This window comes from Camelina sativa, chromosome 19 (genome assembly GCF_030686135.1).
Source record: "Camelina sativa cultivar CO46 ecotype springtype chromosome 19, ASM3068613v1".
Classification (NCBI taxonomy): Eukaryota; Viridiplantae; Streptophyta; class Magnoliopsida; order Brassicales; family Brassicaceae; genus Camelina; species Camelina sativa.
This window is the reverse complement of record NC_141898.1, coordinates 4,353,694-4,378,228: the sequence shown is the minus strand read 5'-3', so window position 1 is coordinate 4,378,228 and position 24,535 is coordinate 4,353,694. Positions and strand designations below refer to the sequence as shown.

General features: G+C 37.0%; 7 protein-coding genes across 9 annotated transcripts; 4 read left to right on the top strand and 3 right to left on the bottom strand.

Annotated features, from left to right (window-relative positions):
- Positions 1-51: 51 nt before the first annotated feature.
- Positions 52-3,212, bottom strand: LOC104764769 (3-phosphoinositide-dependent protein kinase 2). 2 transcript variants are annotated; one of them, XM_010488366.2, is made up of 11 exons: positions 2,679-3,212; positions 2,375-2,555; positions 2,198-2,250; positions 1,997-2,098; positions 1,800-1,908; positions 1,617-1,695; positions 1,301-1,466; positions 1,057-1,191; positions 816-970; positions 505-727; positions 52-418 (listed from the first exon to the last, which is right to left on the bottom strand). In XM_010488366.2, exons 1-11 carry the CDS (start codon positions 2,856-2,858, stop codon positions 335-337), a joined length of 1,467 nt encoding a protein of 488 aa, XP_010486668.2. In that variant the 5' UTR covers positions 2,859-3,212; the 3' UTR covers positions 52-334. The 2 variants fall into 2 exon arrangements, with proteins under 2 accessions (XP_010486668.2, XP_087358156.1); XM_087502030.1 differs by having other exon boundaries at positions 2,371-2,555; positions 2,679-3,120.
- Positions 3,213-3,274: 62 nt separating this feature from the next.
- LOC147920149 (nucleolar GTP-binding protein 1-like) lies at positions 3,275-4,575 on the top strand. Its single transcript, XM_087500412.1, has 2 exons — positions 3,275-3,454; positions 3,646-4,575. The coding sequence occupies exon 2, from the start codon at positions 3,652-3,654 to the stop codon at positions 4,345-4,347; it is 696 nt and encodes a 231-aa protein (XP_087356538.1). The 5' UTR covers positions 3,275-3,454; positions 3,646-3,651; the 3' UTR covers positions 4,348-4,575.
- A 1,945-nt stretch (positions 4,576-6,520) lies between these two features.
- LOC104767421 (nucleolar GTP-binding protein 1-like) lies at positions 6,521-7,806 on the top strand. Of its 2 annotated transcripts, none has more exons than XM_010491449.2 (2): positions 6,521-6,645; positions 6,884-7,806. In XM_010491449.2, exon 2 carries the CDS (start codon positions 6,886-6,888, stop codon positions 7,672-7,674), a length of 789 nt encoding a protein of 262 aa, XP_010489751.2. In that variant the 5' UTR covers positions 6,521-6,645; positions 6,884-6,885; the 3' UTR covers positions 7,675-7,806. The 2 variants fall into 2 exon arrangements, with proteins under 2 accessions (XP_010489751.2, XP_087358154.1); XM_087502028.1 differs by lacking the exon at positions 6,521-6,645 and adding an exon at positions 6,658-6,790.
- Positions 7,807-9,649: 1,843 nt separating this feature from the next.
- LOC104767420 (uncharacterized) lies at positions 9,650-12,113 on the bottom strand. Its single transcript, XM_087503143.1, is given in 10 exon segments — positions 9,650-9,821; positions 9,887-10,069; positions 10,697-10,737; positions 10,871-10,984; positions 11,075-11,128; positions 11,235-11,300; positions 11,408-11,707; positions 11,780-11,878; positions 11,962-12,026; positions 12,029-12,113. Coding segments are annotated over 10 exon segments (1,179 nt in total).
- A 414-nt stretch (positions 12,114-12,527) lies between these two features.
- Positions 12,528-13,571, top strand: LOC147920148 (uncharacterized). The gene is made up of 2 exons (XM_087503142.1): positions 12,528-12,717; positions 12,952-13,571. Exons 1-2 carry the CDS (start codon positions 12,528-12,530, stop codon positions 13,569-13,571), a joined length of 810 nt encoding a protein of 269 aa, XP_087359268.1.
- Positions 13,572-14,344: 773 nt separating this feature from the next.
- Positions 14,345-17,538, bottom strand: LOC104764768 (putative U3 small nucleolar RNA-associated protein 7). The gene is made up of 9 exons (XM_010488365.3): positions 17,105-17,538; positions 16,851-16,928; positions 16,695-16,760; positions 16,520-16,609; positions 16,190-16,322; positions 15,943-16,061; positions 15,776-15,843; positions 15,632-15,680; positions 14,345-15,542 (listed from the first exon to the last, which is right to left on the bottom strand). Exons 2-9 carry the CDS (start codon positions 16,908-16,910, stop codon positions 14,511-14,513), a joined length of 1,617 nt encoding a protein of 538 aa, XP_010486667.1. The 5' UTR covers positions 16,911-16,928; positions 17,105-17,538; the 3' UTR covers positions 14,345-14,510.
- A 5,492-nt stretch (positions 17,539-23,030) lies between these two features.
- Positions 23,031-23,817, top strand: LOC104764766 (cyclin-dependent protein kinase inhibitor SMR1). Its single transcript, XM_010488364.2, has one exon. It carries the CDS (start codon positions 23,219-23,221, stop codon positions 23,609-23,611), a length of 393 nt encoding a protein of 130 aa, XP_010486666.2. The 5' UTR covers positions 23,031-23,218; the 3' UTR covers positions 23,612-23,817.
- Positions 23,818-24,535: the final 718 nt, after the last annotated feature.

The following is a 24,535-nucleotide window of genomic DNA, read 5'->3' as shown; positions in this document are numbered from 1 at the left end:
TTGGACAGCAAAATGTTCTACTGGATTAAACCGTAATCAAGACAATCCGAATCAAAAACTTAACGAAATATGATTATCACTGAACCAAACCAAAACTGAAACTAGAAACCAATCCATATTAGCTTAGGTGTTACTTTGGTTACTGTCATTCATAAATCTGTCAGTAAGGACTTCAAAACAGATTAATGCAACTTTCAGTTATCATCTTCTGGGATCGGAGAAGAAACCTACGGCCCAAGAAACTTCTTGTATGCATACAGTGAGGTGTAATCAATTGAATCAAGGAAATGGGGGAAAAAGGGACTTAATGAATTGACATCATCAGCTACGAGTCTCAACGGTTTTGAAGAGTTTCAATTGCCTTTTTCCACTGCAAAGCTCTTTGTTTCGCATCTTCAAACGATAAAACCTTCTTCGGCTGCCAAAACAAAAACAAGAATCAATAATCACATATCAATTGTATAGGATAAAACTGAACAAGTGAGCCACTGGATTGTGTCTTACTGTGCAAATCTTGAAATGTGAAGGACTTGAAACTTGAACGTTGAGGTCGTTGGAATTATCAGACCAGATTATGTTCCCTTTTACTACAAGCTTTGATGGGTCAACGTATATCAGTCTCGGTTTGTTGGTGAGTATTAGTTGCACCTTCTTACTTGTGATTTTCTGTAGCTTCTTCACTGCTGATATCATTAGAACTGATTCTCCTGGTTCTAGAAACTGTTGCCTGTTACAAAGCAAACAAACGAAGACCGAATTAGATTTTAAAACCCATGAGTCTGCCAGAAATATGTAAAAGCCTCGTAGTGTCTCACCATCTCGAATCAAAAGAGTCTATGGAGGCAAGCCGAGTTATGGAACCTGAGGATTCAGAGTGTCCGCCGTGTCCATCGTTCTGCAAGACTGAAGCATCTCCAACATGTGTTGGGTTCCATGGAGAACCATCCCTCTCTGGAGATGCTGACTGGGACTGCGAAAGAAAAGCTAGATCAAGAAAAGTACAAGATGGGAAACATTTTGGTGCGCCAATTAGAAGTAACTAAAGGAGGTAAATACCGCAGGATCTGGAGCTAGTTTTGGAGGAGTTTGTGACCTTAGGTTTTTCCAATCAACTCCCTTGAAGAAAGGATGTCTCTTGAGAGAAGCATAGCCTTCTGATCCAGCTCCTGGTCTTCTACTAGGTTCTGTATCCTAAGATGAACCATAGCCACACACAAAAAAGATTGGTGACAATGGCTTTTGAACCCGACTTGTAATTCCTGATCTAGCAAAGACTGGTAGAAAGTGAAGCCTATCTTACTAGCAATCGGTCGATGAGGTCTCTTGCTGCTTCTGAGAAATGATTTGGAAACTTTATATCTCTGGCTATAATTCTTTGGAAAATGAGCCATTCACTAGCATCCTTGAATGGAGAAGTTCCTGAAAGCATTTGGTACAGAGTGCAGCCAAGCGCCCAGAGATCATTTCTGTTTGAATATGTTCCAGAAAATACCAAAGAAAAGTTGTTCCAAGTAAGAGGCGTGTAGTAATCCACAAAACTAAAAGGAGTATCAAAACCAAAAAGTCCATATATCATCACATAGTGGTCAAAGTTTGGTCTAACAATAAACTCTTACCCGAAAGTTGCTGGAGAGGAGTTTAGAACTTCAGGAGGAACATAAGCAGCCGTTCCGACAAAAGTGCACGCCTTATCATCTGCATAAGTCACGAATATATAATAGACATGCTTAAAATCCTGAATCTCAAAGAAAGACCTTAAGCTTAAGAATATAGAAAAAGATTCATGGAATTCATATTACCGGATGCTGCATTAGGAAGTACTGTGATTTGACTGTCTTGCATTGGCTTCACACTTCCAAAATCAGCAATCTTAATGTGTCCATCTGAAGTTAGCAACAAATTCTCCGGCTACTCATTCAAAATTCAGGGGAAGAATTAGCAAATAGAGTTCTTGTTGGGTCTTAAGAAAAAAGATGATCTCTGAAAACGAAACTACCTTGATATCTCGATGAATCAGTCCCATATTATGTATATACTCAAGAGCATCCACAACTTCTGCACTGTAGAACCGAGCTTCATCCTCTGATAGACGACCTTTCTGCCAAACACAAATCAAAACAAAAACAAACAATAATACAACTGCATTTTGAGAATTATGTATTAGTCTCCTCCTAGATTCTGAGTAGTGGTATCTTACTCTGGTGATTTGGTCAAAAAGTTCCCCACCCTCGCAAGATTCAAGCGCCATATCTACAAAAACAAGAAGGATCCAGTATCACTCATTATCACAGCCCTTCAAGCAACAGAGACTAGTGAATAAAATTTCATGGTTGTATTTGAAACAAAGCCGCTTGAATGAATAGAAACTACCTACATAGTGATTGTGGATCTTGAAATGTAAAGAAGAGTTTCACAATCCCGGGATGTTCGAGTTGATCAAGAACAATCCTCTCCAATTTGACATAAGCTGTTTTATTCTCCTTGGTGATAAACTTTTTATCCATGATCTTCAAGGCATACACAGTTCCATTTTCCTTCTTCTTTGCCCTAACAACCTGATTCAAATCACACATAAGAAGAAGAATCCAGCTAAAGTTATACGACGAATCAAATAAAGGACACATTTTTAACCAACAATAATTTGAATTGATTCATGAATCGAGAAAAAAAAATGAAACCTTTGAATAAGAGCCAACACCATAGATCTTGCCGAGTTCGAAATCATGGCTGGTGAAATTCTCCTGAGGAGCCTTAAATGCGAAGCTTTTGCTTCTAGAAATAGTTTCACCACCACCATTTGATGATGAATTGCCTTGAAGAGCAAGCTTTGAATCAAATTCCTTGTCCATTGTCAACATCCCACAAAACTTGTTCTTACATGATGAGACCCATTTTGGGATCTATATGGGAACAATGATGATCTTGAAAGCTTTAAATGTTATATTGTTCCGATTTCGAAAGGTGACAACTTTTTTTTCAATGGGATGAAAAGGAAACGAGAGAAATTAGGATAATTTGATGAAGGGGAGGTGAAGTAGAAGAAGAATCGGAGGAATGTGACACATTCTTCTTCATCGTTTGTTTTCTTCTTCTTCTTCGTTAAAAAAAAAAAAAACTCTCTAGCTGTCCGTCCGATAAACGGAAAATAAAAATAAAAAAAATGGAGATTTTGGGTAGGCCTTGGAACACTCTTTATTGGGCCTTAGAAAGACGAAGAACCCAAACACCAAAAATATAAAATTAGATGGAGGTTATAGAACTTACTTACCTCAAGCAAAACTTTATCAGTTTATTGGTCATGTAGCTTCCAAAAACGATTGGAGCCCTAGCTAATAATATAAAAAAAGCTGCTCATCCTCGTTTTTTTCTTTATCGCAATTCGCAAGTCTCTTCAGCAAGCTCTTTAAACCCTAAAAATTGGGGACTTGATTGACTAACAAGTCTTTTGTGTTTGGTAAAAATTTCACTCTTCTTTTTTTTTGAGGGTTCTTGTGATGTGTATTGTGTCTTTAGAAATTGCTTAGGGATTAAAATTGCATACGTTTTTTTTTTTTTTGAAATCTCGCCTTCACTTGCCTTGAGAGATGAACAAAAAGAAAGAGAATCGTAATTCCTATTATTTTGCTTGGCTGGTTGCTTGTGCAGAAATTAATGGGGGAGAACAAATTCAAGAAGATAACTGCTGTGGTTCCAAATGAAACCGATTTTGTCAAAGCCATCGTTTTAGAGTTTCAGAGACCAGAGTGCTTCCGTCTTCTCCGTGATGATGATCATATCTTTTATATCCAATACCACTATGCGCTCATGATCCGCTCTGCGAAGGCAAGGCTTTCAGAGATGCTCTATGTGGTTTCAGTCCAGTTTCCTCGCCCCCATACTCTTAATCGGTCGCACACCCTCCTTCTCCATGAGCGCTACAACCTTGCACGCTACGATTTAGCTTTATCTGATGTCTCCGATGCTGAGGACATGATCAAATCAGTCTCCGATGACTTTGTACGCCAGCTTCTTTACACTCGCACGGATGATTTTGACTCGCGGGACAAGTGCAAGTCCCTGAGAGTCTCTGCTCTTGCGCGTATGTTTACTTTTGCCAAGAGATGCGTTCCTGTTTTGGCTTTTCTCCAAAGGGTCAGGGAGTACATGGCGAATCTGGACGATGATGCTACTCTGATGAACCAGTATCGGGACGACTTGGGCTTGGCCGCGGTCGCATTCCCTAAACCTGTTACTGAAGACGAAATTGCCGACTTTGTTGAACCACAGACTTTGCTTTGGCTTGAGGAACTGGATCGTCAATATGATCTCTGCCTCAAAGGTGATGTTGGTCTAAGGAGTGCATTGTGAAAAACTCGGACGCATGGAAGCCTTGGTTATCTAAAAGGGCTTTTTTTTTTATTATCGCTGATATATGAATATGTTGAAGAATGAATGTTTTGTCAGCTTTTTATTTATTTTACTAACGTATGCTTCTTTGTTATCTGGTTCCGGACCTTGTTTTGGACCTTGTTGTTTCCAAACTTCTTCTTCTTGTTGGGTTTTTGACTAGTAATAACAAATCATCTTTTCAATTAACTGAAATAAACAACATCCTACGAACCAATATTGAAGAGTTAAAGACGCATATGTTTCAGGCTCAAGTAAGACACTTACGTTTCACTAATCTACAAGACCAACAAAACAAATGGTCCAACAATACCACCTAGTAGACCCAAATCCATTATATTTAGTATTGGAGCCCAAGTATGTTGTAGTTTCTGTTTATTCCATGACCACCTGTGAGACCCTCCAAAAAAATCTCCCAGCTTAAATTGCAACAACATATACATATGATGAACTCATCTAGCTTCCCCTCTTGAATTACAAAAAAAAAGATGAGCTTTTGATGCTAGATATCTTAAATATTAGTTATTTCTAATATTGATTTTATTGCCAAGTAGAACAATGTTGTAGTGGGCGGGGGTCTATAATTTATGTCACACTACAAATATACAAATAATAAAGTAAATCGTTTCGAATATATATTTAGTTATTATTCATGCCATGTACACTATCTCCTAGCTTGAAACTTTGCAACAAAGGAAACGACATGAAAAGTTTTCAATTATTGTTAAGGCAATAACACTTATGTTTTCAAGAAATTTTAATCAAGAAGATCTATCATGTATTTTGGACACAATAAAAAACTTTAAACGGGTTCATCAATGTATGTGAAGCAACCATACATCATCCTAACAAATCCTTGACTTCAACATAAACGGCAACATCAAAATGTTGCCTGCAAAATTCATTTTATAAGATAAGACAAAACCACTAAGCTGAAAACATATATGCATAAATACCATGTTGCATCTTACTTTCCAAAATAATTTTCGACACATCAGCAAAGAGTAAACTCTGTGTTATAGTGCACTGAGTTTCGATAGTTGTATCTCCAACAAGGTCTTTTGCATCCATATCAACGCCCCATGATAATTCTCAAATCTATTTCAAATAGAATTTGTACACAATTTGTCTAGGTAGTGTTGGTTGGTATACTTTTTGCTTAATTGTAAAATTTTTGAACTTGTTATGTTTTTTTTTTGTCTAGTAAGTATTCGAGAATCTACTTCATTAATTAATGCATTTGTAATATTAATGTATGGATTGATAGACTCGTTCACGGTTCATATGAATTAACGATAAGCTCATCATTTTCTTACGTTTCAAATGGTCCAACAATACCACCTAGTTTTCTCTAAAAGTTAGACCCAAATCCATTATATTAGTATTGGAGCCCAAGTATGTTGTAGTTTCTGTTTATTTCAAGACCACTTGTGAGACCCTCCAAAAACATCGCATAGCTTGAAACTTTGCAACAACATACATATGATGAACTCATCTAGCTTCCCCTCTTGAATTACAAAAAAGATGAGCTTTTAGTTTGCTGCTAGATATATAAGATATTTATATTAGTTATTTCTAATGTTGATTTTATTGCCGAGGTAGAACAATGTTGAATTAAGGGACTCTTGAATTAATGTTGTATTGGGCGGGGGTCAATAATATATGTTTTATTGGGTGGACTATATCGTTTTTGATCGCAGCCACCAATAAAAGGGATGACATCATACAAAATTTATCATCTTTAAATCATAACAAAAAAAAAAAAAAAAAAAATCAAAATGATTTGTATCGTATTAGAGGGAATACTCAACGTCGTAGTTTAGAATGATTTGTATATGTATTCTATTTGTCTTTGTTTAAAATTTTGTATTTGGAGGGTTGATTAGACAACAAAACACAGCAAAATTTTCCAAACACAACCAATCATTCAAAACTTCTCAATCTTAAGTCATAACAACAACAAAAAATTAAAGTCAAAGAGCCCAGGCCTCGAACTAGAGAACATACGGAAAGATAAAAGTGAGCGAAAGTCAAAATATATTTTTTAATATTTAATATTGGGCCCCTAAATTATGGAAAGACTATAAAAGAAAAGAAAAAAGCTTGGGAAAAGGGTTTAAGAGTGCATAAACTGCTTGGATAAGGTTAAGGTTAAGACGAAGACGAGCTTAGCTTGTTTGTTCTTCTGCGCCTCCTTCCTCTTCCTCGCGAGCTCCTTGGATCCTGTGGTTGTGTGTAAAAGTTTCTCTTTCCTAAAGTGTTAGTTTTCTTTTTGTATGGACGTTGATCCGTTGTAAAAATTTGACCTAGACTACGATCGTAATGTCTTTGATTTGGAAAATCGAAACCCTAAATTTTTGTGGCCTTGATTTACAAATTAAACCTTTGTGAGAGCAGAGATTTGGTAAAAATAATATGGTCTCTCTCTGCTTAAAGAAGCTTATTGTGACTTTGGATTGTCTCATTGTTTTATTAATTAGGACTCTTGCATGTGCAGAGATGCTTAAAGCAAAGATGATGGAGGTGAAGAACAGTTTCAAGAAGATTAGTGTGGTTCCAAATGAAAATGATTTTGATGATGCCATCGTTTCTCTCATTCAGAATCAGATAACAACTGTTATCCCTAAGAATCATCCGTTTTACACTATCCATGACTTCTACACCCACGAGCTTTGGGTCGCACAGATGAAGTTTAGTGCTATGTTCGCTGCCGTCAGCAAGGAGTTTCCTCCCTTCAATTTTATGTATCCCTCCTTCTCTTACCTTCTCTGTGGGCGCTACAATGACCATGACTACCTCCTCGCTCAAGGTCAAGTGCAACATGCAAGGGCATTGATTATCCAAATCGGCCGGGTTTTTAAACAGCTAATGAACCAGGACGATTGTGATTCACTGGACAAGTACAAGCGCCTTAAAGTGTCTGCTCTTGGGTGTTTGCATACTGTTGCAATGAGATGCATGCCTAGTCTTGCTTTTCTCGAAAAGGTCAGGCAGCACATGACAAGCCTGCCTGAGAGCAATCTCGAGGAATATGCGATTGCTGCTTCTTCTACTACTACCAAGTTCGACGCCATCTTGGCTCTTGAAGACTGCGCATTCCCTCTAACTCTCGATGTTCATACTGTTGCCGACTTTGTTCGTCCTCAAGTTTTGTCTTGGCTTTATGAGTTGGAACGTGGACATGGCCCCAGGTACCGAGATGATCCAGTGGTCTTTGCAGAACAGTACGACAATCACAAGGAGCACCACCTGGCTGCCGTTACCAGCATGAAATCCTTGGTTATCTAGTTCAGATCTTGATTATACTTCGTATCTCTCTTGAACAATCCAATGTCTCTCTCGTCCTTCTTTCTCTTTTTATGCTTGGTCGTGAACTTGTTATGTTTGTTTTCCGGATCTGATTTGCTGTTTCCTTGTGTCCTTCTCGATCTTCCTCTATAATTATATCAAAGACCCTTTCTTCTCTCCCATACAACATTAACGTTGGTACCCTTAAAGGCACTGAATAATTTGTATATTTGGCTCAAGTTTAACGTATTTCTACCACATAATAGTACTATTCCAAACCTCTTTAATTTGAGCCAAAATGTATGCAGTTTTATTTCATGACACTGCCATATGGCCTTTCCTCTTGAGTCGCCACATCTCCCCTCAGAATCAGAACTATTACCAACATGAAGAAAGTGTCATGTCATCCGTTTCAACATATATATAATTGCACAACAGTTGGTCTAATTCTAAATGAAGTTGCAGTTTTGAATAGAAAGAGATGTTTACCAAGGCAAGGCATGTGATTTCTTGGAGCCTTTTCGACAATGGAGGTTTCTTCTCTAAAGGCCATTGCTACCCGCTAGTGTGCCGACTGTGAATTCCATAAGAGCTCTGTACCATCCCTCCCTTGACTTTTGGTGTACTGAAGGAATCAAAAGTGATGAATTGCGGATTGTTTCACTTATAGACAATCCTTGTCTTGGGTTAAGAACTCATATGACTATACATACTTAAGCTGTTCGTGGCCGCAGTGAATCTGTGCCGAGATTCATTAGTTTATTCTCATTAGTAGGACTGCCTGAAACTCTAACCTGTAGTAGTGTGAAGAAAGTATTTCTCATTAGATACAGAAATAGATAAAAACGGAAAAGAAAAAAAAATCCACCGATCTGAAAGAAACCCGGTTGTGCTGGAAACTGATTGAAAAGCGAACTCCTCGTTCCAACATCCCTGTTCTCGGCATGGTCCATCGTGTTGTTTCCAGGAACTTTTGTGCAAACTCGGATGTTTCTGCTAGTGATTCACATGATAACACAGAAGCACCGTCATACAAAAAGTACAGCAAGAAACCTTGTTCACAGGTAAATCACTAGCAGAGTACTGTTAATCAAAAACAGACAAAAAGGCACAGCCAAAGATAGTCGATCAAGGTTCACTTGGGGAACTGATCTAAAAATCCATGATATGGCGAACCATCTCACAAGCGGATAACCATTCTGTAGGGGATTTATACGTGACGATGGTACAGCTACTTTCCTTGAAAGAGGTTTCCGTGCTTCTATCATGCCTGCACAATTCAGAAGAAGAAAAAAAGAGAGGATCAGCAGCGCATCACTTATTTAGAATACAGGACCTGCTCTGGTCCATAGAAATAAGCATGGTATACGGAAAAGAATCCCAAGCTTGATTGAGATGTGTCAAGAGTGAGAAAATGTAGCATCCCTCAAGGACCAAAGAGATAAGTAGATAACAGAAAAGATTCGTCAACAAAGCCATCAGTGCTGGTATCAATAACCCCTAAACCCCTTTCAGAAGCAACTTGAGTGCTCACATGAACAGATTTGTTCTCCTGCTTCATTTGCCTGTCATCAACTCTCACTCCTTACAGGCTGCATTGCCTAATCCTACTGAGCCAAAATCCCTAACCGGATCTACAATCCTTCTGTTTGCTTCAAGTATACAACAGGGTTTAGTGCTGACAAAATTGAGAACCCTTGGTACGTATATATATAATGGTCAGATTAGTAAAAAAGGGTAACTACGTGATTGATCACTGGTATCTGATGATAAGAAGATACAGACAGTCTTTCAGGTGAAGCAGCAGAAAACTCTTCAGAGACCAATTAATAAGAGAGGCAAAACCAGATCCCAACATTCACAAGGTAACTCAAGCTAGCTAGGCTTAATGTGAATGACACGAAGAAGGAAAATGCATAGAGTCTATCCTCCTGCGTACTAGTGAGACGAGGAATAAGATTCCTGATTGTCATACTCAAGAGTGTCCAATCTCCTTCCCTTTCCCACTAGTAAGATGCCATCCAAGCATCCGCTCTGATATGTTATCCTTATGTGGCTTTTCTGTATAGCTAAACTCACCAGCACCTTCTTCTATAGCAAAGCCATCATCCTCGTCTTTTTCTCCGGGAGTGGCAGGACTACCTAAACTAAAAAAAAAGATCGACATATCTTTTCAATAGCAATGATCAACTCATGTCAAAATCACACTAACCAAATAAAGTACTCATAAAAGTGGCACAAACACAAAGGAAAATAATCAAAATCTACCCTTATCTCTCTTGTATCTTGTCTTGCACTGAGGACAAGACTGCTTTCCATTGTTCCTTCCATACTCATGCTCATATGCATAGCACGGTCTACATTCACAGTCTTCCCAACATTCACATTCACTGTCCTGCACCTACCAACAATCACACTCTACTACTCTATAAAGGGATGCATCAGCTTCCACTACAATTTGAGAAACAAGAAGATTAAATGCGGCAACTAAACCACAATTTGTTGCCTAAGAAACCTCGAATTTTGGGAGTGGTTGTGAGTTTAGCTATACAGAAAAGCCACACAAGGATAACATATCAGAGCGGATGCTTGGATGGCATCATCCTCGTCTTTTGGGAGTGGTTGATCAAACACCGAATTAGTTTTAACATGCATGAAAATAGACAAGCTTCATCGAACTTGCGAAACCTGAACATGGTTTGATGATCATTTGGATAATGAAAATGAATTTCTTTCTCAGAATGGTTCACTATTGTTTATTCAAACTGAATGCTTTAGAATATTATAAAATGGTTCAAAATGTCATATGTAACCTTCTTTATTCATTATTGTTATTCTTCAAATTTTTAATGGGTAAAACGAAATCAAAATATTAGAGCTCATAACAGAGGAAACGACATTAAAAGTTTTCAATTATTGTCAAGTCAAAATAGCCTAATGTTTTTAAGAAATTTTACAACCAAGAAAATCTATATGTATTTTGGAGACATTGAAAAACTTTAAACAGGTTCATCATCCCAACAGATCCTTCACTTCAGCATAAACGGCGACATCAAATGCTGTCTGCAAAATTCAGATAAGACAAAATTAATTTTATAAGATAAAGACAAAACCACTAAGCTGAAAACGTGTCAGTCGAGGGATATATACATAGATACAATGTTGGACAGCATTTGAAAACATATATGCATCTTACCATTCCAAGATAATTTTCCACAGAGGTATCAACATCAGCAAAGAGCAACCGCTGTGTTATAGCACATTGAGTCTCCACACTTGTTTTCAAAGTTTCCACAGCATTGTGCAGAGGCTGTATTGAATAAAAGAGCCGATGAGTAGAGGAGTGGATATAGAGAAATAAAAGAACAAGTATAAATAGGAAGCAAGATTGTATACTTACTGTATCCCCAACACCATTAGTGATCTCTGTATCAGCACCGGCCAATAGGAGAACCTGGCATAAATCAGTTGGATTTCATTAGTCATAGAGTCATAGTTAGTAAAGCTGCCTAAAACCTAAAACACAAAGACTAACTCATCAAGAAGCCACCATTGCAGACCAAATGAAGAGGATTGTCTGCATTGTGATTTGGAGCATTCACATTAGCCCCATGTTCAACCAGAACCTATTACAAAAGGTAAATAAATTCATTGATTATTACTGGGACAAAACAAAATGAATAGCCAAAAAAACACAAAAAAAAAAACCAAAAAACAAAACCTGGAACCGTACCTTTAAAAACGTCAAATCATCCCCACTCCTACATGAAAAATGGAGAGCTGTAGCTCCAGCAAAGTCTCTAGCATCTGTATCAACGCCCCATGCCAAAAGATGCTCCATACAAGCCAAGGATTTATTAACCAATGCTGTCAAAAGAGGAGTATGCCCTCGATGGTTTTTGAACTCGGTGTGTGCTCCTTTGAGTAGGAGGAGCTCAACACACGAAGGATGATTGAAGAGACAAGCCGCATTGAGAGGTGTACCTAGGTACTCACTAGGAGGATCAATGAAAGCTCCATTCTCAAGAAGAACCTACAGCAATTGAAACCCTTAAGATAACATCAATACAAATGAAACTTGAGGAATGTGTAGTCAGAAAATAACCTCCACAAGGGGTTCACAGCCAACACCACACGCATAATGAAGAGGTGTGAGACGATTCAGAGAAAGAGCGTTGACACTTGCTCCTTTTTTGAGAAGATACTGTTTCAACAATGTCCAGTTTCCAATCAGAATAACAATGAATGGGAGGGAGATGAAACAGGAAGGGAAGAATACTAACTAACCTCAGCACAAGTGAAGTTACGAGAAGAACATGCCATGTGAAGTGGAGTCTCTCATGTCGTATTACAGCCTCCAAATCAGTATCTTTACCAATGAGAAGCTTAAGGTAAGGCATGAATTTAATTGATGTGACAGTGCTGTAGAGGGGCGTCATTCCAGTTGAATTGGAGTAATTCACATATGCTCCACAGTCAATGAGAATTTGGATGTTGTAAATTTTATGGTATTGGAATTGAACATAAAATAATTAAAAAATATTATTAACCATGAATTACAAATATTATAGACAAATTCACTTATACATATGACATAAATATTCAAATTTATGAATAAAAATATTAATTCTCGTATTTTAATAGTCTATCGAACTATGAAAATGTAAATGATGCATATTTAGAAATTGAAAATTTTAAAAAGTTTTAGCTGTTTTATGAAATGTTATAGAATATTTTATATCATTATAGTTTGAAGATACAACATAACAATTGTTTTATATATATGAGGTTTAAGAGAAACATACTTTACTATATCATCATCTATATATATAAATTTACATGATTATTAATTTATGATATTATTGAGACCATATACTCTACGTTTGAATACGACGGCTTCCGCTAAGTCGACAGTATTTGGACCAGATATTATACCTCTTCAGGCCTTTGTATGGAAGCTCCGGTGTCCACCAAAAATCCGTCATTTTTTGTGGCAAGTTCTATCGGGTTGCGTGGCGGTTACCGCTAATCTCCGGAAACGTGGTATGAGCTGTGATGCAATGTGTGGTCTATGTGGGTTTTAGGAGGAGACGATTAATCATACTCTCTTTGAATGCCCACCAGCTAGACAAGTCTGGGCTTTGTCGTCATTTCCGACGCCCCCGGGTGTTTTCCCTTCGGAGTCCGTTTTCACGAACATGGATTTCCTTTTTTGGTGGTTTAAAAATGTACCAACACAGGATTTATATCCCTGGATTTTGTAGTATATTTGGAAAGCGCGCAATGACAAACTGTTCGGTAATCTGGATTCAAACCCTCTAGCAATCTTGCGGCTGGCAGAGGATGAGGCGAAAGCATGGAATTTAGCCCAGACGCAGGATATGGTGTTACCTTCCGATATTACCACTGCGGATGGTCTCTGTGGTAGTGATAGAGTAGGGGTTCCTCGGTCTTTGACGAGTTATATGTGTTTTGTGGATGGTTCTTGGAAAGCTACAGATCGTTATGCGGGTCGAGGATGGATTTTCACATCTCCCTGGGGTGATGGTCCCACTATGGGGGCTGCCAACCTTTATCGTAGTCTATCCCCTCTTCATGCTGAGATTGAAGCCCTTGTTTGGGCTATGCGCTGTATGATTGGAGCGGATAACCAATCTGTTGTCTTTCTCACCGACTGCTCCGACTTAGTGAAGATGGTGTCTTCGCCTTCCGAATGGCCAGCATTTACGCCTTATTTGGAGGACATTCAGGCTGATAAAGAGGAGTTCGCGTCTTTCTCCTTAGTCTACGTCCCTCGTTCACAGAATGGTAGAGCGGATAATCTTGCGCGGCGTGTTCGCACAGTTCCGCATTTAGTTACCTATGTAAACAATGTCCTTTCGTATTGGCTCGTTTGAACTAATTTTATTCTCTGTTGTTAAAATATATATATATATATATATATATATATATTATTGGGACCATATTTTACATAGGGATTTCAAAAAAAATATTATTTTATTATCTTATCGAATTTTGTTAATTTTTACACTGTCCCAACTTAAGACTAACAAAATTTATTAATTTATAGTATTTATTAATTTATAGAGTATTAATTTATAGAGGTTTTGCCGTAGTTGTAATATTAATGTATGGATTGATAGTTCACGCTTCATATGAATCATATCTCTAGCTATAATATGGACTAGAGAGACAATTGTTTAACCATCAAGGGAGAGCTCATCATGCTCCTTATCTTTTACTCTCTTTTTTTTTTTGTGTCGATTGGTATGATATTCTTTGAAATGTTATGGTTTTTCAATTTATTCTTGGGATATTGTTTAAACTATAGTAGTATATTATTATTCTTATGCGTACTGATATTTCTTACGAATAAATTCATGATTTGGAAATTGGAATTGGAAGCCATGCACGTTAAGTTTCACTTGGAAGCAAAAGTAAGCGAAGGCCATATCTTCTGTGGAACTTTATTGGCAAAATATATTTTTTAAAATATTTAAAAAAGCCATGCACGTTACATTTCACTTGGAAGCAAAAGCCATATCTTCTGCGGAACTTTATTAGCAAAAGATATTCAATGGATCGATTTACAAAAGCCTTGGTTTGGTTCGATACACACCAATCTCGGGCATTTCCAATTTCACTCCATGACAAGCACATTCGCTTTTAATTTGGTCTCCAAAATCCGATCTCATTTTGACGTACATTAATAAATTACATAGTTCATGATCTGTCATTCTGTCTAAAACAAAACATCAATATCAAAACGATTCCCATACTACAAAATTGCAAAGTGAGGAGAAAGACAATCAAAACGCTCAGGTGGGAAACCCCATTCAGTTTTTCCTGGCAAACCTTTTTAAACTCGCCGGTAGCTCCGCAGCAGCATCTTCACCGATTCTTCTCTTTTTAGACGCGGTGTTGTTGTGCCCTTGCTCCGGGAATGTTCGCTTTGCGTTCTCCACCATCTCTTTCTTTTTCTTTGTCCGCTTGCTCGGCTTATTCCTTCCTTTCGTCTTCTTTTTCAGCTCAGTGCTCTTTGCTGCTTCTATGGCCACCTCCTTCTCAGCTTCTATCTCTTCTCTTGATTGCTTCTCTTTCCTCCTAGACGGCTTCATTGCACCAATCTTTGAAGGATCGAGCATGATTGTCTCAGGTGGAAGTTTATCAAGAAGCAAATGGACTTCTTTCTCCCGTCTCTGTTTCGATGTTTCAAATGGATTAGCCACCCAAGAATCGAAGTTGGGTTCTCCAGACCCTGGAATCAGAATGCTAGACCAACCCATCGAGTGACCAATCCCAATAACATCCTCATATGGTCTGAACATAAGCTTCTCGATTTGATAACCTTTCACCATGGAGTGGTTCATGTATCTACTATAGTTATGTGACGAAGAACCACCACTCGAATCTCCTAATATCTGAACAAACGATCCAGTTCCAGCTGCTAGCAAACCTTTCTGACTGAAACTCAGCGTTTTGGCATGGAAACCGTGAATAGTCTGGACTTCTTCGAATTTACGTAAATCCCAGATCTTGAGTTTGCGCTCTTTACCGGATGTAGCCATGAGGTGGCCATTTGGATGAAATGCGACAGATGAGACTGGCCCAGGGTGACACTGCATCTGGACTAGAGGTGCTTGGCTAGTGGGTTTCCACATTGTGACAGTTCCACCAGTATGTCCCAAAGCAACAACACCATTGTAAGGATTCACTTCCATTACATCCGTTCGGCCTTTACCTGTTCTGATACTAGCAACCATGCCTCCATAGGTCACATCTTGATAATGTAGCTGCCCAGATTTGTTTACTGATGCAAGAAGAAAATGGTTCTTTAGGAACCGAAGTCTGGACACTGGACCACGTTCCTGGTATACACACACAAAGTTTAAAGTCAATAACCAAGAACACTAGGCATAAGTTACTTTTTTTTTCAACCGGAAAGCATAAATCTCACCTTCAAACAATGCAGCTCAGTCCCATCTCTCCCATATATATAAGCATACCTATCAAAATTTGACGAGACAAGATATTAGACAAAGCACCCTCCAAAGCACAAGGCGTACAGTAGGTGATGTTTGTTAGCATTGATAATACATACTTCTTCTGGGCAGCTGCAAAGAATTGCTCATTGTGCAGGAATGCAACATCACGGACTGTTTCTTTTACCTGCAGGACATCATCAAGATGTGTTGAGAACCAAACCAAATCTTACAAATAAACAAGCACTGATAAAGAGATTAACATAAAATAAAATAAAAAACAGACCTGAATCTCTTTAATTAGGTTCATACTCATCATGTCTACTAGAGCGAGGTGGCCTTTGCGACCACCAGCTATCATATGCCGACCACTTGCAGTGAAATCAAGTTTGTAAGGGCCAAAATCTACATATGTTCAGTGTCACTAAAATGAATTAGAAGCTAACATTGTAAAGAGGGTATATATATCACAGAGACTAACCAAAAAAATTTACATACAAAAGATATGGCAGAGGAAGCTATTAGGCATTTACCTGGGAGCACAATGTCATATTGGTTTCTTGAGCTGAGTAAATCTACTTCATTGGCAATATCTGTCTGCTTGACTCGCCATGTCTTCTCTAGACCATCAGTCTCCAAGTAACCTGCCTCAGCAGGCAAGAGCCACTACACACAAACAACACAACCACATCACAAGACAAAAACTAAGAATTCAAAACGAGCTGACCTATCAAGAACAGAAGATTAAAATCAGTTGCTCAACGTCAAAACAGAGATGCACAACAGCTTCTTTCATTTTCACAAAGCAGCGGAAAAAGGGTCAAACAAGATCCACACAGAGATGAATGAAGTAGTAAACTTACCTTCTCGATTTTAGCAGCAGTTTTCGCAGATTTCCCATACAACTTTTCCCTCGAAGCAAGTTGAGTCTTTAGTTTCTTATCTTTCAATGTCTGCAGAACACAAGCAAAAGCCACAATCAACTACTACATTTTTCACAACCAAAAGCCACAATCATCAATTCAAAGCTATATATACCTCAAGATCAGCACCTTCTCCTCTAAGATATTTCTTAACTGTAGTCTCCAACTCAACATCGCTCTCCTGCATACAAATTTGAATCAAAGTCTTCAACTTTGCTAAAACCCACAAATAATAAACTGTCAGAAATTCAAACCCAACGATTAGTAGTACCTGCTCAATAGGAGGCAAAACCTTCTCCGTAAGATTGTTATCCTCTGAACTGAGCTCCATCTTGCTCCTTCTTATTACCTAAACAAATCAAACAACTCAATTACAATTAAGAAAACCCATTAAATCCTGACTAATTCTGATTAGCCCCCAGTCTCATCTATGGTTCACAATAGAACAGAAACAGCTAGGAAGATAGAGATAAATCTTAAGAGATTTTTAGAAACGAAACAAAGTTCAAATCGAAGAAACTTCACCTGAGATTATAGAGAACACGGTGCGGAGAAAGAACAACAAACGGCGGTGAAGCTATTTAGGGTTTTAGCAGACAAATGTGTTAATGCGCCAAAGGGGATGATAGTGAGAGCTCCGACTTCGATCCTCGCTCAAGACTCAATTTGAGGGTTTTACGAATTAAAAAAAAACGAAAATATTAAAGATGGGGCCTTAGAATCCTCTCAATTGGGCCTGATCTGATAAAAAGCCTATCGAGACCCACGAACAAGGTCTCTCAATTAGGCTAATTAAAAGATCACTAACTAGTTTAGAGTAATTTACTGGTTTAACGACCGGTTTAATTGTAAACACTCTTCTACTGTATAGTGGAAACAAAATAAACAAAATGTGATCCTGTAAAAACCAGAACTGGCCTAACTATTTTTAGACTGTAAGAGAAATTTTTCTTTTGTTCAATAGCACCAAAATAATATGGGTCCACATATATGGATTATTCATGTTTTGTTTTTTCCAAAATAAATTTATTTCGTCTACGGTTTCAAAGGAGTATATTTTAAAAAAATTTATATAAAAAAAAATCAAATGTACTTTCCTGATTTTACTCCAGATCCAACACAAACCAGACTTTTCAGAAAAGGATGCTAAAAGATTCATGTTTACCGCATGAAGCTGCTGTTTTGCTGGGACTTTCATGCGGCTTCGTCTAGTAATGAGATCGAATGTAACAGTTACTATCATTATTTTGTTTTAGGTTAGATGATAAAAGTAGTTGTGATAAATAATTAATGTATGGATTTGATAGACTCGTTCACGGTTTATATCTCTTAGCTATAATAATAGGGACTAGGGGAGACAATTGGTAATGAAGATTCTAAACCATCCAAGGAAGAAGAGCCCATCATGCTCCTTATCTTTTACTTTTTTTTTTTGGGGTGTCGATTGGTAATATATTCTTTGGAATTTTATGCTTTTTCAATTTATTCTTGCGATATTATTGTTTAAACTTATATAGTATTATATTATTATTCTAATGCGTACTGATATTTCTTACGAATAAATTCATGATTTGGAGGCCATGCACGTTACGTTTCACTTGCTTTCTTTGTCCACATTGTACATTACAACAAATAAAAATTTAAAAGCGGCAGTGGATGCTAAACAAATTCATATTATTTTATTATCCACATATCGATACAAAAAATGTATAAAGTGAAAACTCTCACACAAAGGAACACGAAGTTGATCAGTTATTTCGGATATAAACTTGATTTAGTATAATCTTGAAAACATTTCACTCATTCATTAGAATGTAACAACAATATTAAAAACTTTAATTTACGAGCTAGTCATAAAATTTTGTAATCTCGTTTATGCTTTAAAACATGGTTCTTATTGATTAAAAATTCCCCAAATATAGTGTAGCTAGTGTTTGAGGATTAAACGAACTGTATGATATTTGCTATCCTAAATGAGTCATATATATATGAGGATGGATTTTATTAGGAACATTGTATTGTTCTTAAAATCTACATGTCCCACAACGTAAGATTATATATTAATTACTACGAATTTGGAAAGCATTTTTTAATTATGAAACTAATTATTTAAATTCGGATCTAAGATTTACTTAAACAGTTTAATTTCATGTGATTTAACAAAAGACACATGATTATTTTGTCTTCTTCAATGTGGATATATTTACTAATTTTATGTATATATATCTTGTATAATATAAACTTTAAAAACACAATCGAAACAAAAGAAAAACAAACATAAATGATTTGGAATCCTATGCATATGCAACAAATTTGAGGACTACGTGGATTTGCCAAAAAGAAAACACATTCATTCTTATCAATTAGGTTCGTTTTCTTCGTTACCAACATGTAACAGTGATTCTTGTTTCTACAATGTTCGTTTCTTGTACCCATCCTGTGATGTAGGGTCATCGTGTCTTATGCCTCGAAAATATATATGTGAGAATCTTTCCTCCAACTCAAGTTGTAAAAATTTCAGTATTATGAATATCCTATACCTTTTTTTTTTTGGTCTGCGAGTATTTAACCGATTAATCAAGTACTATAACTAGATCTAGGAGCCTTTTAATCTGATTATTATTTATGCCCTCGTTGGGTTCATGAATTTTTCCATTTATAGGAAATATATACTGAAACTAATTCAGACAAGATCTACGTTACGTACACAGCATTAAACTATGGTTTTCATTGTAGTTTGAGTTTCTGAGACTTGTTTTTTATTTTTAGGTTTTGATTACAAAATGCATTTTTAAAAAAATTGTAGGACGGTTCCGACTTCAAATCAGTTGTTTTTATTTCCCGATTCTCTTTTTGTCTATTTACAATCTATGTACAAAATTGGTTTGATTTGAGATGGTTCGGTTTTGGCCAAAGTTTTAACAACCGTAACTCGATAACTGGACCACCGAAAACTTCTAACATAAACCAAAGTTTTAACAACCGCGCGTAACAGGACCACCGAAACTTCAACATCAGTTATAATTGATGGATTCTAAAATGCTACAGATTGTTTGATTGTGATTGTATGGTTTCGTGGCCTTACAAATAACATCGGCTTATCCTGACTCCTCATAATTATGTATCTCTGTCCTTGTAAATCAAAGCAAAAAAACGTGTCAATGTCAATAGACAAACAAAAAACTTAGAATAACCCGAAAAAAAGGGGAAGAACCCGATAAGAAGAGGAGAAAGGGTGACAAAAAAGAAAAAAGTAACAAAAAAAAAGAAGTGAGAGATTGAGATCCTGCGATTGATCATATAGATCTTTCCACTTCTGTACTTTTAAATTTGGATATTACACTACTGACTGACTCACTTACACAGATCTACCCTATACGTATCATCGCCACATGCTTTTCCAAACTCGATACGTGGCCTGGCATGTCCAAAAACATATGTCATATTTTGCCGTAAAATTACTCAGCTAATGTAAATTATATATAAAAATATATACAGCTAGCTAGTGTGTACATGTTAATTCAGAGGTCTAACTGCAAATACGACACAAGAGAATGAAGACAAAAAGGTAAATGAACAATGTAGCAGAGAATATAAACTAAAATTAAATCGTACCAAATCGATCTTTCTGCTGTAATTAAATTATTAGATTTTGTGAACAGACCAGGTTAAAACTAAGACGTACGTAGGTGAAAAACGTAATGTATTATATTTGTATATACGAAATAAGGAGTAAGCAAAGCAAACTCATGTTAAAGCCTAATGATTTGTCTATGACATGGCATGGCTAGTTGGAGTATATATTTTCTTCTTAACTAGGTGTGTTCTTTTAACCAAAAAAAAAAAAAACTAGGCGTGTAAAACGTTGTGGGTCAATTGTATATACCGAAATCATAATGTCACATAAAAATTATACAGTTTCTCACATTTGTACATTAATAATTATTAAATAAGAGGATACAGAAATTGATAAACATAATTCGAAATATTAAAATCATCTCTCCCATACACACGATTATCGAGGAGACCATCCCAACCAAACTCTCCAACGCCCGTGAAGATTTTGCTTGTCGGCGTCGAGACCAAATCTCTGTTTCGCCTGCTCAGCGCATCCTTGTTTAATGCCGGTGAAGATTTTGCTTGTCGGCGTCGAGACCAAATCTCTATTTCACATGCTCAGCGCATCCTTGTTTTCTTTTGTGTGTACTTTTTCAAGTTTTTTCCCCCTTTTTCCCCTTTTTTAATCCTTATCAAACCTTAATAAGTTTCTTTCGATCCAAATCAAGGTCATCGCATGCTCCCGCCGATCTATCACTCGCCGGAGAGTCCATCTTCGCAAATCTCGGGAAGCCAATTTACTCATCCCTTTTTTTTGTAATTTATCGTACATCTAGGGTTTTCCCTAGTGGACCTAGCATTCGTAGTCGACTCAAACCGAAGGCACCGGTTGTTTCCCCCGCTCTATATCTCACCGGAGATGTTCCCTGCACCGCAAGCTTCTCTGTTCATTCCGGGTAACCGTCACAACCGTTTCATATCTTGGCAATCGGATCTTCAACTAGGATTTTCCCGAGTGGACCTAGTCGCCAATGACGACTCCCGCCGCGGCCACCGCTTGCTCCCGCCGATCTCTCACTCATCGGAGAAACCCCCTGCACCGCAGATCTCTCCGCAAATCTTGGGGAGCCGACAGCTTCAACTCCCATGGCGTCTTTTTCTTGGAAACTTAGGGTTTTCCCTAGTGGACCTAGGTTTCAAGAAAGGCCCATTAGCCCAAAACCAAACCAAATCAGTTTATTATTTTCAAGTTGGGGAAAATACAAGGCTCAGGACTATTCTATGAACGCTCGTGTATTGCCATTGCAAAGCTCTGGTTCGTCTCCTTCTGCTCAATGGTCGAAGAATCCATTGGAGAAAGGTAACAACAGTGCTGCTTTGGCTATTCATTTATCTTGTCCAGAACCTGGCTTTAGTTGATTCTAGGGGATTGAGTTTTGCTTTTAAAAGCATACGAGTACATGGTCTCTGTTTCTCGAATGGTTCTAGCAAAAATGGTGTGTTTGATCTTGAACGCTTTCTGTTCAATGACGGCTACCGGTCAAGCTGGCCATCTGATGACTTCAAGCATCGTCTCCCAACCACCTCCCTCATATGGATCCTATACCAAACTGTGTCTATTGCAAATTCTCATATTGATCCTAACCCTATGCTTTGGTTGTTAAAGCAATCCTTACCCGACTACAATAACATAGTCACCCGATTCATTGTTATGATTTTCCTGCGGGTACCTATCACCCTGGAGGATATTGACGCACTGAATCTCTTCTCAATGTCACAATGTCTAATGACCGTGACTACTGTTATGTCCTTTGAAGCTCTCGAGGATAGCCTCTCGATTTTCCATGATCTCACATGTGCCTCTAGGCTCTCAAGCTTTTGGTTCATAGCTCTCTTGGATCCAAAATTGATGAACTCTTTTATTACTTTTTTGGCATTGGGGATTGCCTTGTATTGTAATGTCTCAAACTTTCGCTTTTTGTTTCTTCTCTACATTTGTACTGGTTATCCAATTTGAATGAATGAAGGCAAAGGTTTTGACAAAAAAAAAGAGGATACAGAAATTGATGCGATCAATTGTTTTTTTTTTTTTTGCAATTAATTGTTTTACATAAAATATAATGATGCATGGACTAGTTAGATTTAAATCTAATCACATGCCATGTCTTTAGGTTGTAATAGGTACAAGACACATCTTTAACCAAACTTTATGTTTGAGATCTAAGATAAGACGTTGGTCTAAAATTTGTGTATATATATAGCTTATGTGTGTACTTTTCTTTACTACCTAGCTAAAGATGTTACTCTTATTTTGATGGTTTAAGTTCTACTATCAAGTAAAAATTTTCTATATAGACACACTTTAATGTTATTGTTGAGACCATAACCCACAAGTCTTTAGATAGGAGACCGGTGGTACGAGAACACCATTTGCGTTTGTTTCATGAGTTATGGCCCTCCTTAATTCACTCGCACTGTGCTTCCACGCTTATAAGAGTTTCATTTGTCTTTTGTAAATTTTTTTTTGCCAAAAATCCATCTGTTTTCCAGAATTTTGTAATTTTTTTTATTTATTATTACCTTTTAACAAATTTAATACAATTTTCTTTTTTTTGGACAAAAAAAAATTACCATTACAATTAAGGTAATGATCCCCAAAGATTTAAGTGATTTAAAAAACTGTGATCCACATGTGCTCTACTCTTTTGGTAGTTGTAACATACATAACAAATACTGAAATACACAACCATACAAGTAACTTACAATCCCTAGTAAAACTATATTTTTTCTAAATTCGGAAATTACTTCCATTCTCCTGTCCATATAGTAATATATTTTACCTTATACTTATCCCCACTCTATTTTTTTCTTCCTTTTATTTTATTTAATTTTTTTTTTCATGCTAAAAGGTAACTCTCATTTCTAAATGGGACATTCTAACTTTATGTATGTGTATATATGTGTACGTAAAGGCACAAACACATATAACAAACCCATCTCAACCTCTCCCTTCTCTAAGAAGTTTTCTCTACATCCACAAGAAAATTTAATCCCAACAAAACACATAGACAATTGTAAGGTATGGATCTTGAGTTACTACAAGATTTGTCCAAATTCAATTTCCCAACACCCATCAAGATCCGATCCAAAACCTCAAAAGCAAAGAACGAGGAAGGTGATGATGACGAGGATGTCCTCAGCTGTAGTACACCGACATCCCAAGAACACAAGATTCCCTCCGTCGTAGACTCTCCACCTCCTGCGCCACGAAAACCCCGGCAACCACCGTCAGCACCGTCGGCTACGGCTTCTCGGATGATCAGATCGATCTCTTGCAAGAGGAAGCTTTTAGTCTCGACTTGTGAGATTGTCATGAATCGGGAAGAGATTGACCGTTTCTTCTCCTCCGTATACAATGAGACGTCGACGACGGCGAAACGGCGGAGGAGTTATCCTTATTGTGCTCCCAGATGAGGCTTAATTCAATATTTACATTTTTTTTTTTACAGTTTTACTAGAACTATTGTGAAATTATATGCTGGTGATCGATTTTATTGTTTTTAATTTACTTAATTATGAAATTGGATGGATAATTTTCTGCAACCGCATATTAATTTCGCATATGGAGGGGTCGATGTTTGTAAATTCAATAATAAATGAAATTTAATTCCAATTGCCAAGTTTTTTTTTATAAAATAAGTGAACCCATATATAATAATTGTGATATTTATGTCATTTATAAGAGATGAGATTGTTTTATCATCCAAATACATGGAAAAAAATAGTTTCAGTATATACATTGTTGACTCCTGATTAAGTTTTACAATGAGTTTATATTATAGTGACCGATGTAAAATATCCGCAGCGGCTATGAAGAATCAACATATCTCATGGTAAAAAAAAAAAATTGATTGTGTTATGATGCATGCATGTATGAGAAAATGTAACTTTATCCTGTCCAGTGGGTGGTACATAATCTTTGAAATATCATATCGTTGCATTTAAATAAGCAGACGAGGGCAATCAAATCAAAGAAAATTAATTTAATACTCACTATAGTTTCATTCAAAGTTGATGTCTTCTTACTTATAGCCCTTCTAAAAAAAAGTAATGATCGCAAATTCGCAGTTAACTGGGGGTTAGCAAAAATGCTTATGGCGTTTAAAAGTGTTTAGGTGTTAATTTGGTAGAAGATGTATCAGTTACGTGTCCTACGTGTAACTGTGAAAGCAACAACGCAAAAAGATAATGAAGCCACGATGGAAATATATATATTTTAATTTTTTTTAATGTTTTCACTGTACACTGCAACAGTACAAAAGCATGCACATCTATATACTTTAACTCAGTTATGCTACTATTAATCAAATTTATTGATCTGAAATTCATGGCTTGGTT